At 41.9% G+C, this 20,000-nt stretch overlaps 1 protein-coding gene across 1 annotated transcript in view; it reads left to right on the top strand.

Annotated features, from left to right (window-relative positions):
* LOC135110552 (SCY1-like protein 2) overlaps positions 1-20,000 on the top strand; it is a 328,030-nt gene that overhangs the window by 109,120 nt on the left and 198,910 nt on the right. Inside the window, 2 exon segments of the mRNA XM_064022973.1 lie at positions 8,242-8,376; positions 10,476-10,649. Of these exon segments, the coding sequence (XP_063879043.1) occupies positions 8,242-8,376; positions 10,476-10,649 (309 nt within the window).

Raw genomic sequence — 20,000 nt, 5'->3', positions numbered from 1 at the left:
GCCTGTCACCCTCACTCCCGTCGTGATATCTCCCACATCCGCCCCGAGCTTTATTTAATAAGAAACTGCGTTGATAACAATTCCTCTCTTCTCCAGCTGTGTTGTAATTTCCCGCCACACCTGCCTGCCGCTTCGCTACACGTGTCATTTCCACTTTTATATCATTAATTCCATTGGTGTGGGTTTGCCTTTGTCCTCTGCATGACGGCGCGCGTGTGGGAGTGTTTGTCAGGGAGAGTGGGGAGTGAAAAAAGTTGAGCAAATCCACGCTACAATTGACTCAGTTGTAAGATCTCTAATGGGAGGCATTTAATTAACCTGTTGGTCCTGTTGGCCGGAAGTTGACTGTGTGCGGATGGAAGTTTTTTTTATGAGGCAGAGAGATGGATGGAAGAGAGAGAGAGAGATAGAGAGAGAGAGAGAGGGAAAGAGCGAGAGAACAGAGAGAGGTATGGACAGGTAAAGGGGGATAAACCTACCCCACTCTACATTTCTATATCTATTTCCCCTGGTCGGTACATGTCCCCTCTCCATCCCTGTGTCCCCTTTTCCCCAACTCTGAAGCCATCGTGCATTATTCAGCCGCTGTCTGAAGGTGACACGTGGCCTTTTCTCTCCCCATTTTTACCTTCAACGACTTTTGGTGGCTAGATTACAAACAGGTAGATGGAAAGGTGAACAGGTTATTGATTGGTACATAGACTGATAGGAGAGAGAGAGAGAGAGAGAGAGAGAGAGAGAGAGAGAGAGAGAGAGAGAGAGAGAGAGAGAGAGAGAGAGAGAGAGAGAGAGAGAGAGAGAGAGAGAGAGAGAGAGAGAGAGAGAGATTACGTAAAGCAGAGATTAGTCTAGTTCTCTCCCCTTGGGATTTTCTTGTCTAACTTACTGGAAGGATTCTGAAGGGAGTAGCTCTCTCTCTCTCTCTCTCTCTCTCTCTCTCTCTCTTACGAGTATGCATAATTGACTAATTAGAAAAGAAAAGACTGATAGATAGATAGATAGATAGATAGATAGATAGATAGAGAGAGAGAGAGAGAGAGAGAGAGAGAGAGAGAGAGAGAGAGAGAGAGAGAGAGAGAGAGAGAGAGAGCGTCAGTGCAAAAATATTTCCAGTGGTGTTGCTCGGGTGTGGCATCAGACCTCATTAGGGACGCCACTTGACAGGGCTCCCAGGAAAAACACGCGAGACAGGTGTGTGTGTGTGTGTGTGTGTGTGTGTGTGTGTGTGTTGAGGCGATAACAGGTGTGCATTGACTGACAGGTGTGGGGGAGAAGTCTAGGGCAGTATATAGAGAGATAGACATATATGGGAGCAGTATAGGGAAGTGTAGAGAGATGTCTGCAGGTGTGGCCTGAGTGTAGAGGAGTGTATTGGCATTTAGACAGGTGTGTGGAACGTTTAGGGGAGTATAGATAAGACTTAGCAGGTGTGGAAGGTGAAGAGAGACTTAGATGGGTACTTGGGAAGTGTAGAAAAGTGTAAGGGGACTGAAACAGGTGTGGGTGTGATGTAGATGATCAAAATATTCAGATAGGTGTGGGAAGCTTGCAGAGAAGTGAGAGGAGTGTGGGAGATGTAATGAAGACAAGAATAGAAATTATCTAGAGAAGTGCACAGAGACAAACATGTGTAGGAAAGGTGAGAGTGTGTCTAGACAGGTTTGGTATCAGTTTTGGAAGGTGTAAAGGAGTGGAGAGACTCATATCCGCGTCGAGAGATAAAAAAAAAAGCAGAAGAAACGCAGTCATTTGATCCCGAGATGTAAACAGGTGTGCGGCAGGTGTGGAAGTGTTTGAGCAGGTACTGAGGGGTTGAAATAAGTATGTTGAAGCTTGGCATAGAAGAATGTGAAGGAGGAATACGTAGGTGGCTATTTAGGAGACGAAAACAAGTATAAGGGATTTGGAGTATTAAAGAAGTCAAATGGAAGAGAACCTAACACTAAGTCTGCTGGGAAAAATATTTGTGAGACGAATATAAGATAAAACTTGGGAGGATAGTTATGGAACTGAGAGAGAGAGAGAGAGAGAGAGAGAGAGAGAGAGAGAGAGAGAGAGAGAGAGAGAGAGAGAGAGAGAGAGAGAGAGAGAGAGAGAGCGAGAGAGCTTACTTACAAATTCCACACACAGACACACACACACACACACACACACACACACACACACACACACACACACACACACACACACACACACACACACATACACACAGACACACCACGCCTTAATTTAGCACACGACTTCAAGCAAATCACAAAGTTGAATTGTTAGGTGCTTCCTTTCATCATGGGGGATAAGAGAGGGAGCGGCGCCCCCACCTCACCACATAAGACCCACAAGGATAAAGGGAATTAGGAGATCGTGGGTGAGAGGAGGTGGAGGATGAGGAACAGAACGCAACACAAAGGGATTAACAAGGAAGGCTGACGTAAGGTAAGGTGAAGAGGGAGGTGGAGGAAGAGATGGGCGATAGGATGTGGTGTGCTAAGTAGAGGAAGGATGGTGACAAGGAGGAGAGGAAGAGAAGGATACAGGAACACACACACACACACACACACACACACACACGTGCTCTCCGCGGTATAAAAGTATTACGCAGTGCCATACAAGAAGCATAAGAGCGTTGTTTGTAAGAGTATTACGATGAGAGAGAGAGAGAGAGAGAGAGAGAGAGAGAGAGAGAGAGAGAGAGAGAGAGAGAGAGAGAGTGTGTCACCTGTTGATCGATTCACCTGTTGATCAAGAGAGAGAGAGAGAGAGAGAGAGAGAGAGAGAGAGAGAGAGAGGGGGGGGGGTTGCTCGCTTATTTAGCCTGACCTATTCCCGCTTCTCAACTTTTCCTTAAAAAAAACTATACTTTTCAGAATCATAATTGCCGACAACAACTTCAGTTTCTCTAATTAGGCCGTGATTTTTCCCCTCTCTTTTATTTGTGACAAGAACAAAGCATTTCGGGAAAAGTCATAATTACTAATAAATCTGCTAATTCATAAAGTTAGTTTTCAGTTTGGCATTCTCACTTTTTCAATTTAGAAGTTTTTATTGTTTTTTCGTTCAGTTTGCTGGATATTTGGGCGATAAAGAAAGGAGAAAGCGTCGTGAAAACCTGAGAGAGGATTTCGAACCCTTTTTAGTATCACGGTATCGATTTCAATACATTCCAGATCTCATTAGGGAGTTATATGAAGTCAAGATGGTTTGGGCTTACCGACAGTAGAAGTCATAAATCATTTAACTAGTCATGCAGGGTGATTGTCTTTTTTTAATCCATTACGACTAACTAGTGAGTGATTTGAGGGCTGTCTGTAGCACTAGATGGGGTGAAAGGCCTGCTGTATTTCTTCTGTCTTTATTGAAACTCTCCTACGAGCAGCAGTACATCTAACATCAATGCTAATTAAAAAAAACATAAGCAGAACACTCTAATCTTCTGTCATTCTAATCTTCTGTCCATTTTACTCCTTCTACTTCATTCCCCTCCCACCCTATTTGATTGTCATGAAATTATGCGCTTTTGTTCAATAATTTCGTTTCCTGTCCTTAACATTCTAAAAAACACGAGTGATAAGGTGAATATTAATACAAATACTAAGACCGCATAGGGAAAAATACCTTCTATCCGTAATTTCGATCGTGCGCGTGGAAGTTACTGGGGGATGAGACAGTATAAGGGATTAGTGATGCGTATTGACTGAATGATTGACTGACTGACTGACTGATTGACTGACTGACTGACTGACTGACGCATCCATCTTTCAGTATTTCAACTTCCCTCACCTTATTCACTCTTGTGCGTGTGTTAGGTGCGATCTGTCCACCCTCCGCCGCTCTGCACAATATTGCTGTTCCTCCAAAGGGTAAGGGTGATCGTGGGAGTCGCGGTAATGCTAAAGAATGGACTGCAGGGAAGGGAAACGGGAGGGAGAGCGGAGGAAAGGAAGAATGTGGGAGCGATAAAGGCTAGGCAGGAGTTTGCAGGGGAGAAACTTACGTACAAATGTGTGTTTTAGAGACAAGAGATGTATGGCAGGGGTAACAGGGAAGAACAGAGGTAGAAAAGGAGTGCGTTGAGGTTCAGATGAAAGGCAATGAAGAATGAAAAGAGGAAGGAGGATAGGGAAACACAGAAGGTATCGCAGGGTAGGATGAAAGAACAGGAGGTATAGAGCTTAGCAGGGGGAAACTATAGGAATATGTAGAGTAGGGAAAACAGAAATGCATGGTAGAGTTAGCAGAGAGAGTACGGTACAAACATGAGTTTCTGTGTGTTTGTGAAGTTAGCAAGAATGAACAGAGGCAGATATTGCAAAGGAGTTACAAGCATTGGCAGGGTAATATACGAAGATAAAAAGAGATTAGTAGGTACAGGTGACGAAGGATGAAAAGCAAGGACAGAAAGCACGAAAAGGTTAAGGGAAGGACTGGCAAGGTAATGTACGAGACTGATAGAAATTACCAGTGTATAGATGATGATGGATAAGAAACGTGGATAAAGAGAGAGAAGAGGATTAAAGGAAGGATGGGCAGGGTAATGTGCGAGGCTTCGGAAGGGTCAGGGATGCAGGGGTTGGCAGGGTGAGGTGATGATGGTGCGATCGATTTGGTTAAAGAGGACAGGTGGCGCTAGGTGGACCGGAGCTGAGGCGTGTCATGGGAGAGGGAAGGACTGGGGCCAGGGAACTTTTAGAGAGAGAGAGAGAGAAAGAGAGAGAGAGAGAGAGAGAGAGAGAGAGAGAGAGAGAGAGAGAGAGAGAGAGAGAGAGAGAGAGAGAGAGAGAGAGAGAGAGAGAGAGAGAGAGAGTTGCTGTAGTGAATCGTAGAGAAATTCTATTAGAAGCTGACGCACTGAAGTATAGGTGAGTGAACTGCGGGAGGGATCTTAGTGAAGCTTGAGTGACATCAGGTGAGGACAGGAGAGGAGACTAATTGCCAGGTGAGTGTAAGGAAGGCTCGGGTGTGAATAAGCAATTAGCGTCAGGTATACAGGTGGGAAGGATGGTAATAGGTGGTGTGAGAGTGAGAGAGAGGGAGAGAGAGGGAGAGGGAGAGTGAGAGGGAGAGCGTTTGGATGATGGGTCAGGTCTAGGTGAACCCAGGCCGGTGTGGTATTAAAGTTGACCATCACACGCACTACCCAACTCTTCCTGCCACGCCCTCTTCGCCCAAAATCCTTTTCCTCCATTGCACCTACAAAATTCTACCTTTTTTTTTCTCTCTCTCTCTCTATTCCGTTCCCACAGTACATAATTCTCTTTGGGTCATGATTTTTTTTTCTTCTCAGCCTCTAGTCCTGCTTTATTGTTAACCCGCCAGGTGTTAAATCTTACCTTGATCTAGTGTTGAGTCTGGTTTTGCTCTTTATTTCTCATTGGCACTTGGAAACGAAAGATTATTGTCTGTATCTCTATTTTCAACATTTGCTAAGTTGGTAATGAGTCTTTTAGTAATGTTTGTTGAAAGAATAACTATTGTAAAGTGGAATAAAGTTTTGAATCTGTCAGTATTTGGACATCATATCTTTCGACCCGCCTTTCCTTGTATTTTCACCAAGTTAGTCGAAAGTACAATTTTATTTTTAACTTAATTCGCTCTTCTCTTCTCCCAGCTACTTTACGCCTCCACTTAACACTCCTCCTTGGGTAACTCAGATCCACGTCTCCTCTACAGCTCTTTCAGGACACCACATCTCTTAGCAGACCTCGACCCCAGATAGCCACCATCATCCATCACTGCTCTGCGTTCATGTCTTCGAATCTCACCTTGTTCGACGCCCCTCTCGCGCTAAACACCCACCACTTCCTTCCTTTAATCCCCAACCAGGCCTCGTGGAATGGGCGTATTAGGGAAGTACTGAGGAGTTGTCTGAAGGTGATTTCTTGTGTTTGTTAAGAGTGGTTGTGGGTAGTGGTCGAGAGAGAGAGAGAGAGAGAGAGAGAGAGAGAGAGAGAGAGAGAGAGAGAGAGAGAGAGAGAGGTGAAAGGCTTCGTAATAATAAGGGAGAAAAAAAATGTGTCGCAATTGTCGCGGTGGAAGGGAGAAAGAAGCCATGGAGAAGAAATGGTACGGGTTTGCCATCCCATTGACAAGGAGGAGGAGGAGGAGGAGGAGGAGGAGGAGGAGGAGGAGGAGGAGGAGGTTTGATATATAGCAATAACATATACCTTAGTACAAATATCTCTTGGCCTAACGAGTGTCTGATAAAAAAAGAAAAAAAAAAAAATTTCTCCCCTTAACCTGAAGTACTCTGGTCTGCTAAGAATATATGCCCTAAGTTGCCGTAAGGAGATTGTCAGCAGATCAGAGGGGTCTTCAGGCTGAGGGAAGACGCTAAGCACAGAAGTAGTGAGAGTGGCAGGGAACTTAACTTAATACAAGCACGATTTATACGCACGTAAAGTTACAGCACGGTTTGGTCAGAAATAGAAGAGTTCTGACACTACCTCTATAAAAAACGTACAAATGAGAATACGATACAGCAACAGAGAGGTGAGGAAGTGACAGTGGCTAGATACTTGACTTAAAACCATTGCTACTCTCAAGTACTCTAATTCCACGATTTGTATAGAAAAATAAGAGATCTAACAGTACTTATATAAAAAAAAACCTACGATGGGAATACGATACAGCTATAGAGAGGTGAGGAGGTGACAGTGGTTAGATATTTGACTTAAAACCATTGTTACTCTCAAGTACACTAATTTCGCGATTTGTTTAGGAGTAGAAGAAACCTGACAGTACTTACATAAAAAAAACCTACGATGAGAATACGATATAGCTATAGAGAGGAGAGTATTGCCGTCCTCGTGTACTAAACATTGTACTTAGATTATGATTTAACCATTAACGGAAGCCATCTGATCCTTCCTTTATGGAGAGGGTACAAAGGGAATACGATACGACCACGGAAAGATTTCTTACTCGTCGTAAATTGAAGGAGCACTGGCAGTATTGCTTAGCCATCAATGAGGAGAGAAATTCGGTAACCAGTTTAGCCATCGATACAAGTTTTTTAGTCATGTGTTGGTTGAAATAAATCATTACGATTCTGCCATTAATAAGAGTTTTGTTCTCAGTCATCTATTTTTGGTGAGACAGCCTTAAATATAAGTTGTCAGCCATCTTTGTTTGTACTAAAGAAGAAACACTTTAACACCACACTAATGAAAGCTCCAATAAAGACCAGATCACAGCAGAGTCTCACTTACTGCTTTGTCTTAGTTTCTCCTCGCTATCACATTCAAAGTCTCACGTAGCGATCCAGCCCTAACCAATACATTGCAGGCACTTTTTAGAAATACCTGTGCACATGTCAGAGTAGCAAAAGGAAGTAATTATACTCTTTGCTGCTGGAATCGTCCCCTTATCAAGTTTCATTCTCTGGAATCGAGTTAAAAATGAAAATCAATTGCAGTGGAATGTTCAGAGAGAGAGAGAGAGAGAGAGAGAGAGAGAGAGAGAGAGAGAGAGAGAGAGAGAGAGAGAGAGAGAGAGCTTTTCTGAGGCGACAAGTATTACAGCGCCCACAAGATTCTTATAGCAATTTCCTACGTCTCATATTTTTGTGACGGTTTTGTGTAGTTTCTTTCCCATTTTTACCCGGACAAGTGGGTGGCGGGCGGCAGGCGGCAGGCGAGTGTTGGCTGGGAGGAGTGGATGGAATGAAGCGGCGCCGCGTGGATCTGCTCCATACAGGGAAGAGAGGAGATGGATTTCACTTCGTTATTGAATTGACGTAATGTTCTGGTCCCTTTTGAAAGAGCTTGAATGGCGTGGGATATGAATGGACGGTGGGAAGGACGGGGATGTGGGGTGATGTGGCGTGTGGGGAGAGAAGGCTACAGCTACGACTATTGAGATGTTATAGACTCATATATATATATATATATATATATATATATATATATATATATATATATATATATATATATATATATATATATATATATATATATATATATATATATATATATATATATATATATATATATATATACACACACACACACACACACACACACACACACACACACCTACTGTCGGTGTGTCTGTATTCCTGTCTGTTTGTACGAGTATCATAATTTTGTTTATCCGCCTGCATTCATATTTGTATCATCACTATTATACGTATTTCGTATTCGTAAACCTCCCTCTTTGCATTTAGATCTTAAGAGCATCGATACTCTCATGTGTTCAGCCCCACGCCCCGCACCCTGAGTAACCCTTCCTCTCTCTCGCCCACAGGAGGTCTCAGTGTTTGTGTTCGAGAAGAAGACAGCCGAGAAACTGCACAAGCCACGGCGCCGTGAGGTGGTGACGGAGCTGCTGCGTCATGGCATCCGACAGCTGGAGCGACACCGACACCCGCGGCTCCTACAGGTGAGACTTGACTGCTGAGGGAGGCGCAGAGGGCGACGATGGATGGAGGAGTTACTGCGTGTTGATTATGAGGGAACTGAATGGAAGAGGCATACTATAGTTAGGGTGAAGAAGTGTACTGATGATTTGATAGTGGTGTTGCAGAGATAGTTATGGTTAGTGGCCATCACAGAGAGGTGGAAGATGACCAGAGAGAAGCAGGTGAAGCTGACCGCTGAGGGAGGCGCACAGGGCGAGGAGGCGAGGCGGTTGGTGGAGGAGGTTAATGATTTTGGTGGGTCTGAATAAGAGGCGTGTTATAGTTAGGGTGAAGAAATCTACTGATGGTTTGATGACGGTGTTGCAGGGATCGCAGGCACCATGGAGGAATGCTCTTAAGTTTATTGATTATGGGGAAAGAATGTCTAGTAGTAGACGTGTTTTTTTTTTTTTTTTTTTTTTTTTTTTTTTAGCTTGTACTCGTAAGGAGGCTGGCATCAGATCAGAGAACTCAGGATGAACCTTTTCACTCCTAAGAACACTTCAGAGGAAAATTTTTAAGTATATCTTTAAAATATTCTTCCGAATTGTTAGGAGTGGTGCATAGATAATAACCATATTTGCACTTTTTGAAGAAATTAAGACACTAATAAAAACTTACTTTATCGATTGATATTTACTTTTATATCCATCTTCTACTTTTCACGATTTAATCACCGGTAATCTATGATACTTGTGTTACTTCATCTGCATAAATCCTAAACAACTTCACTACGCTGATGTAAAACCACAGGCACACTTGACGGTTTGAGTCACGTGCTCGCTCCTAATGCTGCAGGTGAGGTCATTCACAATTACAGTCTAAAGTCACACCAGATCATTTCCTTAGGGCTGAGAAGAAATGGGACTTATTAAGAGAAAACACACAACATTAGAGGCAAGAGTGGCAGGTCATTTGACTTTGGACACCTGTATGGAGGTTGGTTGGTGCTTTGTTTGTCTCGAACCGCGCCCAGTGACCATTGCGCGGGCTGCGATGAGGCTCCATGTTCCATCATTCCACTGAGGGAACACGCTTCACTCCGGTGTTTCATCTCACGCGCTCACCGTTTTTCGTCTGTCGCGTCATGTTTGGTTTGTAATCCGCGGAATGTTTTAATTTCTCTATTGTCTATTGCGTCCATGTGTGTGTCTGTCTGTGTGTGTGTGTGTGTATGTGTGTGTGTGTGTGTGTGTGTGTGTGTGTGTGTGTGTAGATGATGCGTGGCCAAAAATACAACATTCAGGTCTGGACGTGACTGCTGTGACTTAGAATAAAACGTGCATGTGTTTGTGGGCAGCTGCACGTACGCTCACTAACAAAAGTCCGATCTTATGGCTGGCACGCATCGCTAACAGCAAAGGCAGAGCAAAGGACGCTGTTTTCCGACCATCACTTCGACCATCACTTGCTGTCAGAAAAGACTGTACAGCTAACCCATCACGTTGTGCACCTCGCGTTCCTGCTTCCCTTCCCCCCTACCCGCCACCCCTTTTTTTTTAATTTTTAAGAAAAGGAGTAGGATAAGAACTACAACATGAAATTAAAGAAAGAAAAGGAAGAGGAAAACAAAAAGAAAAACATTACTTTCCATTAATTTTTAGCATGAAAAGAAGAGATTAAAAGAGGAATCCGAGGAAAGAATTAGAAGGATAGGAAAAAGACAGACCCATATAAGGTGTCCTGAAACTAATGATCCTTCACTTAGAGGCACTTAAGAGGTCAGTGTTTGCATGTATCGCCTTCTGGAGTGATGTACGCACCCCAGACCTGTAAATCTCCTAAAAGTATCCTGTTAACTCACACCCAACACGTCTACCCTTCCCTTAAAGCCTCTCTCTGATGGGTGAGAGACATTGTAAACCTAAAACTTACCCGTTAACTCAACATCTCTACCCTTCCAGTAAAAACCCTCCTCTGACTTGACTTGACTTGTAAACCTAAAATTCTCCTGTTAACTCTCAAACTCGCACCGAACACCTCTACCCTTCCCTTTAAACCTTCCCCTGACTCACTAATGCCACTCCATATCTCACAGATGTCCTCACTAACGCCTCCCTCCCTTTGGCCGTGTCCCCAGGTGGTGGCAGGACCCGAGGACACCCCTGACACGCTCTCCTTCTATTCGGAACCCATCATGGCGTCCCTCAGCAACATCATTACGCCACCAGATGAAAAGGAGAAGGAAAAAGGCACTAGCCTCTCCAAGGACTACACGTTCCTGGAGGTGGAGCTTAAGTACGGCATCCTGCAGGTGAGATGTCCTAAAGTGTCCTACAGCAGAGGCCTTATTGTTCTTTTTTTTGTCCTGTGATGTCTGTATGGGTAATTTTGATTTGTGCTTTTAAGAATTTATTTATCTATTTATTTATTTATTTGAGAATCGTAAGGACAGAGTTGTAAGGATTTTTTGAGTCCCCTACCATTAAATAATAGGTTTTCGAATGCTTTGATGTGTGTTTTCAAGGATATTTCACGGTTTTCAAGGATATTGCTACGTTATACAGGGGTTTTCATTGTTTTATCTCGTCTTTGTAAGGATACTTTGTGCGCTACCTATCCTTCGTGTGCTGTTGGTCATGTGCTTTCATAGATCTCCGGGACTCGAAAGGTAAGAGGTGTGAGGACAGTCTCTTCGGGTCCTACAGTGGGTTGTGAATGTCTGTGTCGTCGAAATGTGGCTGGAAGATGTGTGAGGTTCTGTAGGAATTCATTTGTGTCCTGCGGGATTCCTGCGTGTACCCTGCCTGTGGAGCTGCGTGTAGTGAATGTATCAGTATTTATTTATTTGTTATCACTCAGTATTTCTCTGTTATCTATATCGTTGTCATCATCATCATCATCATTATCATCATCATCATCATCATCAATAAGAGCATCGAAAGCAAGAAGGGTAATAACAACAACAAAAACGACAACAGTAACTAGTTCTACTACTACTACTACTACTACTACTACTACTACTACTACTACTACTACTACTACTACTAATGCTGCTACTGCTACAACAACAACAACAACTCCTTCATCTTACTAGTGCGTGTTTCCTTTCGCCTCCTCATTATTACTATTTTCTTTCTTTTCCTTCTCTTCCCAACTCACTTACTTCCTCATTATGTTAATTGTGCTAATCATGATCTCATTATTTTTTGTTCCTCTTCTATTTATTATCTCTCCTCATTACTTGTCAGAAATCTGGTTGAGGAGATTATTAATAGAGAGGAAGATAAAGAAGAGAAGGAGGAGGAGGAGGAGAAGGAGGAGGAGGAGGAGCATAAGTTGGAGATAGAGGAGGAGGATAACGTGAAAGGATGATAGAAAAATAAGATAAAACAAGAAGAAAAGGAGAAAATGAAGAGAGAAATAGCAGCAGTTAGCAGCAGCAGGAGGAGGAGGAGGAGGAGGAGGAGGAGGAGGAGGAGGAGAAGGCGTTAACAGGTGTGTGGTTTAAGTTAACAGATAGGAGAGTTCTGAAGGGCACGTGAGGGAAATGGAAGACAAAGGGGATTCACAGGAGATCATTTTTTGTTGTTGTTGTTGATGTTGTTGTTGTTGTTGTTATTATTATTATGATTATTATTATTATTATTTATTACCGTTATCATCCTCCTCCTCCTCCTCCTCCTCCTCGTTGTTGTTGTTGTTGTTGTTGTTGTTGTTGATGTTTCGGTTACCATGGTGCTTCCTCTTTCTCCTCTTTTTTATTTTATTTTAATGTTTCTTCTGATTTTCCTCACCGAGAGAAGAATATCTAACATTTTTCTTAATTTCATTTAAAGGTGTGTTTCCATTCACTGAGAGAGAGAGAGAGAGAGAGAGAGAGAGAGAGAGAGAGAGAGAGAGAGAGAGAGAGAGAGAGAGAGAGAGAGAGAGAGAGAGAGAGAGAGAGAGAGAATCACTTTGGGAAGAAAAATCATGACAAGTAGATCTGTTCCAGGGAATTCTTTATTTCTTAATGTCTTTGATATTTCATCGTCATTTTTTTTCAAGTTTTCTTAACTTTTCGTGTTACTCTTTACTTACTTCCATCACTCCAAGTCTCTGTGCGTTTCATTTATTGTTTCCCATTGATCTGTTTTATTCCTTCTTTTTTATGCGTTTCATCATTTTCCTTATCTGTTCTATTTCCTTTCTTTTCTTGTTGCGATTAATAAGGAGGAAGTAGAAAGAGAAAGACGAAGAACAAGAGGAGGAGGAGGAGGAGGAGGAGGAGGACGCAGTCAGTAAAGGCTTCACGTGTGGTTCGGTCTCGGCCTGAACAGAATCACTCGGGTGTTGGTAACTCGCCTCTCTTCATCCTCTGAGTCGTGGAAGTTGTTTATTTTTGCTTAATTTAATGTTGACTTCACCTTCACTGATTATCAAGGTCTCTCTCTCTCTCTCTCTCTCTCTCTCTCTCTCTCTCTCTCTCTCTCTCTCTCTCTCTCTCTCTCTCTCTCTCTTACGCAGAAGCGATTTCAGTTGAATAAAAATATGATTCGAAAATAAAACAATTTTACGCGAAGAAACAAAAAAGCAAAATAAGAAGTTACTTGAAAGAAAACAATAGTAAATTAAAAAAATCTAACCTTTACTTGAGAGAGAAAGGAAAGTCACTCGCCTCCCGCACTCCCGCAGCCGCCGCCCCGTCTCGCGTCCCCCTGCAGGTCTGACTCGCCAGCCGCCGTAATAATTGTCTTGCCTTTATTCTGTTACCCTCTCCTTTCCTTTGCGCCGTTATTAATTCCCTCCCCGACACTGAGCCACTCGCTGCCTTTAAACAGTTTACTCGCTTCCTTTACCCACTAATAGGTAATGCATAATATTAACACGGGTATTGTTATGTATATGCCACTAATACGACTACCTTGCTTTCCTTTTTTATATTGTATTAGTATGTTTAATGCTACTATGCTGCAACTACTACTACTATTACTACTACTACTACTACTACTACTACTACTACGACTACGGTAATGTTAAATCAGTGAAATGTCTTATTTACTTTCTTACTTTCATTGCTGTCATCATTATTAAATTTTAGGTGTAAATGTTGAAATGATGATGGCTTTTTCTATTGTCGGGTTAAGAATACACCATGGCAAACTTTGAGCCATGAAACGCCACATCACTTGGGCTGCTGCTGGTTGCCTAGGACTCCATAGAAATAACAACAATGATAGCTACATGTTTTCTCTCTCCAGTGAAATTTCCATATATATATATTTTTTTTTTCACTACACTGCATGGTACTTTTCAATTCCCTTTTTCTGTCAGCTAACGGGAGCGGTAGATGGGAAGGAATCTTTAATTATACTATTTTTTTATTTTATTTTTTTTCACTTGCTGTATGCCAAATAGTGTAGTCGCGATAAGCAGCCTCGTAAGATTCCAACAGGTCTTTTGCATTTGTTTTCTTTTGTATTCTTTTGTGTTACTCTTCTCCCTACCTCCTCCTCCTCCTCCTCCTCCTCCTCCTCCTCCTTTCATTCTGGCTTCTTTTCCACTTCCTATTTCTGAATAATATTTACATAACTGATGGAAGGACACAATATATTAAAGAAAAGCCGCTTCATTAGGCCCTCCCAACTCTGTAGTAAATCTGTTACCCATCCGGTCTGTCCATTAAAGGCGTGCGTACACCAATAATTTGTAAGTAATTTATTTAATGTATTCATAGTTGTTGAAACCAGCCAACCTTCAGAAACTCTTCCTCCTCCTCTTGTTTCTGCTTGTTTTGATTTTGTTCTTGTTTTTTTGTTTTCTTCTTTTCTTCTTCTTTCATTTTCTTGTTCTTGTTATTATTATTCTTGTTCTTGTTCTTATTATTCTTCTTGTTATTGTTCTTGTTCTCCTTGTTCTTGTTCTTTTATTTCCTCCTCGTCGTTGAAGGTACGCAGACACATCCTCACAAGACAAGTATCAAGTCACATCAGCAAACGGAAATCACATTTTTCTGCAGGGCTCGGCAGTGATGGAATGACGTGGCGTATATTTTTTTTTCCATTATTTCTTTTCCTTTTTTCATATTTATTTTCCGCCTCTCGACCTGCCTGTCTCGCATCAGTCACCGTGCAGCGCATGACGGCGATGGTGGCAACCAGGCGCGCACCCACACAGCCCTGTCAGCCTGGCGGTGGTATGAGGCGCTCTGTCAATCGTAATATGAAAGTGGAATTTTTGGAAACTGAGCGGTTAGAAAACAGAGGTGATTATCTTCATTCCTTTCACAGACTTCTCTTTTCTTTTCCAATACTCCTAATAAACATTTCTGTATCCTGTAGTACCTACCTGTAATTCATATTTTTCTTATTTTCATCAGTTGCCCTTATTTCTAGTTCTCATCTGTATAACTGTCACCTTTAACTGTCACCTGTAACTCTCACCTTGAATTATCACCTGTACCTCTCATCTGTAATTCTGACCTGCAGCCCTCACCTTCATCTCAACACCTGTAACTCATCTGCATCTCTCACCTGTACCTCATTTCTAGCTTTCACCTGCAAATTTTACCTGTAGCTCATCTGAACCTGAAGCTCATATCTCTCACCCACCTGTAATTTACCTGTAACTCTCACTTCTAACACCTGCCCTTTCACTCACGACTTTGGCTCACCTGTAAGTCTTGTCTAATGCTCTCGCAAGTAACTCGGCGCGGCACGAAGGATTTCCCATGATGTTAATTGAAGGGGAGCAAAATAAATGATATAATCTGTGAGCCGTTTAGTGCGCATTAAGTTTTCAGCGCCGTTTTCTGCTGGCCTCTTCTCCTTCCTGCGTTGAACAATTCGTGCGCGTTGTGTTGCGTTAATTACAAGAGCTACGCGATGATGTAAATGTTGCCTGCCGCAGAATATTAATTAGCTTCTTACTTCTACGTCGAAAAATAATTGCCTTGCTGGTGGACTCATTTTAAAGTCGTTCATTATTTACACCTTCATACTTCCTCTGTCACTGAAACATTCTCTCTCTCCCTCTCTCTCTCTCTCTCTCTCTCTCTGAGCTTTTTTCGCCCTTTAAATATTGCAAGCTACAATCAGGGTTGGAATGGTAAATGCTCTGGCAGATGTAACTTGCAACAGAACACAGGGAGGGTTTCGAAAGGGGGTCCACCGTGTAGCCAGACGAGCGTGCCACCCACTCAGCCACCACCACACCTGTCCCCCTGTACCTGTGTCTAATTAGCACCTGAAATTTCGCGTAATTACCTGAATAAGGAACGTTCACTGCATTTGTCTGCCTCTGTCTGTATGTTAGCTATTTGTCTGCCTTCGTGTCTCTCTCTCTCTCTCTCTCTCTCTCTCTCTCTCTCTCTCTCTCTCTCTCTCTCTCTCTCTCTCTTTCTCTCTCACGTGTCAACATTGCAGTTCAAGCAAAAGGGAGAAAAAAAAACGAGGAGTGAGAGTGAGCCAGTCTGGTCTGCTTTACAGCTTTTCAAATATTTATGAAGCTGTATTTTCCGCTCCTCACGTGCTCTCTGATCCACTTATAACAAGAGATTTGAGATGAGTCTGGCGGGAGCGTCTCTTTAAATCGAGCTACGCAGCATCTCTTTCAATTGCATAATAGTTAGGAACGTTTTGTGGGATGGACACACGGAGAGAGAGAGAGAGAGAGAGAGAGAGAGAGAGAGAGAGAGAGAGAGAGAGAGAGAGAGAGAGAGAGAGAGAGAGAGAGAGAGAGACATATTAGCTAATAATGACGAGTATCATCTCTGACTATTGTTAGTTGTTGAAGTACCAGCAATGAACGCTTTTGTTTCCTGTTATCAGTTTCCGTATTCAGGAGACTTTTCTTTGCGTAAAGGGAAAAAAAAATATTAAACTACTGAATCAATAACTGTAGCTAATGAGATGTAAACAGTGGTATGAAAAGTTTAAAACATCCTTTCATTTATATTCATCATAATTTCCTCATTATTTCAGTTTTACATTTCTTACTTCTACGGGCTTTGTTGAGTGTTATGGAGTCACCAAAATAACCTCCCATGTGTAAGAAGTGAGCCGTGGCAAGTGATACTGAAATACATCATGAGGGCACGAGGTCAGAGGCGCCGCAGGATGAGGAGGCAGGTAGAGCCGTGACGGAAAGCGGCGGTGGGCAGGAGTGACGTGAGCTGGCCTCCCGCGCTACGCTAAGCCTCCCTCCCTAGCCGTTCCACTGCCTCTCTGCCTCGTCCCTCCTTGTACTTGCTATATTACATTGTCTGTCTCTCCCTCATTGCAGGTTTATTAATTTCCATCACTGTGGCGCAATTCGTCCTTCCGTGGAAATATATAACACTATTTTGTATTAATTCAAAGGGATTATAGTATTGAGGTGAAGGGGAGGTTCGCGTGTATGTACATAGTGACTTGTTCTCTCCCTCTCTGCCTGGACTCTTTTGTTCTCCTTACTTGTTCCCTTCACTTGTTCTCCTTTTTTTTTTTACCTGTTCTTCTTATCTGTTATAGGCTTCTGCTTTCTTGACTTTCTTTTCCTGGTGATTTGTTCATTATTTGTTCTCTTTAATTGTTCTCATTGACTTGTCCTCTTAACCTGTTCTCCTTTCATGCACTTTTATTGTCCTTTTGTCCAGTTCTCTTCACCTGTTTTCTTTATTTTCCTTTCTTTAACTTGTTCTCTTTACCTATTCACTATCTGTTCTCTTTTATTCTTCCTACACGTATTTTTATCTGTTCTCTCTTGTTCTTTTTGATATTTCGTTTACCTGTAGTTTGTGGCTCAGTTGATTTCATACCTGTACATCTCCTTTCCTGATATAACATGGCAGGAAGTGCTTTGACGTTGGGCTGTAATGGAAAGACAAGGTTTCATGTACTGTGGGACTAAAGAACATGTAAGTGAATATGAGGAGAGTGAAGTGAATTTGGAGGTAATTCATGAAAAGCTTGTACAGTCTGTCGCTCCTTCATTTTCCTCTCATCCTCTTCCTCTTCCTTTACTCACATCTCTGCATTCCTTCCTCCTTATTAATCACTTCCTATCTCACCATCATTCTTATTCTCATCTGCGGCTTGGTCTCACTTGCATTTTCTTGTCAGTTCGTCACTCAGTCAGTCATTCAGTCAGTCAGTCATTCATTCACATTCATCGTGTTTTACTTTATCCTCACTCTTCCTGTTTTCTTCCCTTCCCTTCTTTTTCCGTCACTTCCTTTCTCCCTCCTCCCCATCCCTTTCCTTCCCTTCCCTGAGTCGAAAGTAATTTAAGTAAATCTAAGTGTAATAATAATAAGGGAGGAAGGAGGAGTCTTACGTGGAGTTCTATTTACCTTCTTCATTATGCTGGCGTACCTCGGGGCAATAAACTGTGTCCGATGGCATTTTTTCCCTCGTGACTAATTTTTTTGGGAGGTTGAGAGAGAGAGAGAGAGAGAGAGAGAGAGAGAGAGAGAGAGAGAGAGAGAGAGAGAGAGAGAGAGAGAGCGAGAGGGAGAGTAAGGAAGTAAGGTAGAAGGGAAGAAATTAATGAGGACAGAAAAGGAAATAAAGAAGTAAGAAAATTAACAAAGAATGAAAGGAAAATTCACCAAAGAAAAGAAGGGAAATAATGAAAGAGGGAAAAAGGAAAATATTAAAGGTAGGAAGGGAGGAGAGAAGAAAGAACGAAAGAAAGAGGGATTGAAAGGAAAAAGGAAAAGAAGAAAAATGAAGGAAAGTAAGAGAGGGAGGAAGTTGATGAAGTAAAGCAAGAGAGAGAGAGAGAGAGAGAGAGAGAGAGAGAGAGAGAGAGAGAGAGAGAGAGAGAGAGAGAGAGAGAGAGAGAGTCGTTTAGTTCATGGTTCAGTAATAGCACAGTGTTGTCATATTTACTATTTCATTTTTTTTTACAGATCTGGCAACACTGTATCTCTATTTATCCGTGCTATTATTTATTTAAAAGAAGCGAAACGAAAAGAAAACATCTAAATAAGTGGTTATTGGTTAGCAGGGGGAAACAATACATTTTTCACTCGTTTTTTTTCTCTCTCTTTCCATGTAGTGAGTGGTTCTCTCTCTCTCTCTCTCTCTCTCTCTCTCTCTCTCTCTCTCTCTCTCTCTCTCTCTCTCTCTCTCTCTCTCTCTCTCTCTCTCTCTCTCTCTCTCTCTCTCTGTAGCGTGGGTCTAATTTTGAGGCAGATGGCTGGAAATTATGATGAATCGAGAGAGAGAGAGAGAGAGAGAGAGAGAGAGAGAGAGAGGAGAGAGAGAGAGAGAGAGAGAGAGAGAGAGAGAGAGAGAGAGAGAGAGCCCCACATGTGCACCCCACCGGAACATTGGCCACGCTCTATAGCTGACGTTCTATATAACTTTTTTTATTTTTTTTATTAAAGGTTTTGTTGCATTAATGGTGAATACAGCAGCTGTTGTCCTGCTTCCTTCTATCTTCCCTGTATTGCTTTCAGAGTCAACTCGCATTTAATACTCGTGTTTTAAACTGAACCTGCAAAAAATAAATTAATAAATCCAATCTTCTATTACTCCATATGGACTCCTCTCTAACAATCTTATTAATGAGTCTATTCTAGTTATCCACGATTTTCTTCATAACTTCCTTTTTTAGATCCAATTTCATCAAACTTGAACCCATTAGTGCTTGTCACATTCCATTTACTAACCTTAACGATATCTTCTCTACATCAGCCTTTCCCTTGGGACACCCGAATGCCTCCAATATACACACAGACACGTCACTACTGCAGTATGTGAAGCAGATTATCCAAAGATGACATGGAGGAGGGCAAAGATAAGCCGCGTTATTTTATCTCCCGACATGAATACGTTTAACTTTGATCTCTTAGCGTGACAGTGTCGAGATCCCGAGTCAGGACACGGCCCAGGATGTTGGTACGTCTGGTTCTTACTCTGCTGACGTGGTGGACGCGTAGAAAAGATGCAGGATTTGTTTTCAATATTTTGTTTCAGATTTTATACAATGCTGCTGTTAGGAAAAGTTGTAAGCTTCGTTTTTTTTTTGTTTTTTTCGTTTATACTTTTTTTTTTTTTTAGTACTAATGGAATGATACAGATAGGCAACTTATTTTTTTTATTTCGTGTGTGTGTGTGTGTGTGTGTGTGAGTAAACATCTTATTTTTATCCATTATATTGCATGTATGTATTTATTTTTTTCCTTTTTCTTGCCGTTTCTATCTTTTCAGAGTTATTAGTTTCCCTTCCTCCGTGTTTCTGTTGCATTTCCTGGTTCTCTTCTCTGTTATAAAATACAAATTCTGAAGCATTAACCTGTGTACGCTTTTGGACTTCCTAAAGTAAGAAATGAAGGCGCCTCTAGATTCCAGAAAATGAAGGCGCCTCTAGATTCCAAAAAACAAATTACTTACTGTTGCATTCCATAATAAGATGAACTTGGCACGAGTCCACAGAAAGAAATACTCTGGAGACATTAGCGACTTCCCTCTGAAAAAAAAAATAAATAAAATAGCACAGTCGGATTAAGTAAAAGGTTTGAATACGCTTATACAAAAAACAAACAAACAAACAAACATATTACTGAAATCCATAGACACAAGAAAATTAAGATACGTATTATTGAACTCCATAAGAAAATTACATATTATCAAATTACACAAATCCAGAAAAAAATACCAGCAACTATGTTTTTTTTTTTTTTTTTTTTTTTTAG

The sequence above is a fragment of the Scylla paramamosain genome, chromosome 20 (assembly GCF_035594125.1).
Source record: "Scylla paramamosain isolate STU-SP2022 chromosome 20, ASM3559412v1, whole genome shotgun sequence".
Lineage (NCBI taxonomy): Eukaryota > Metazoa > Arthropoda > Malacostraca > Decapoda > Portunidae > Scylla > Scylla paramamosain.
This window is presented reverse-complemented; position numbering and strand designations above follow the sequence as displayed.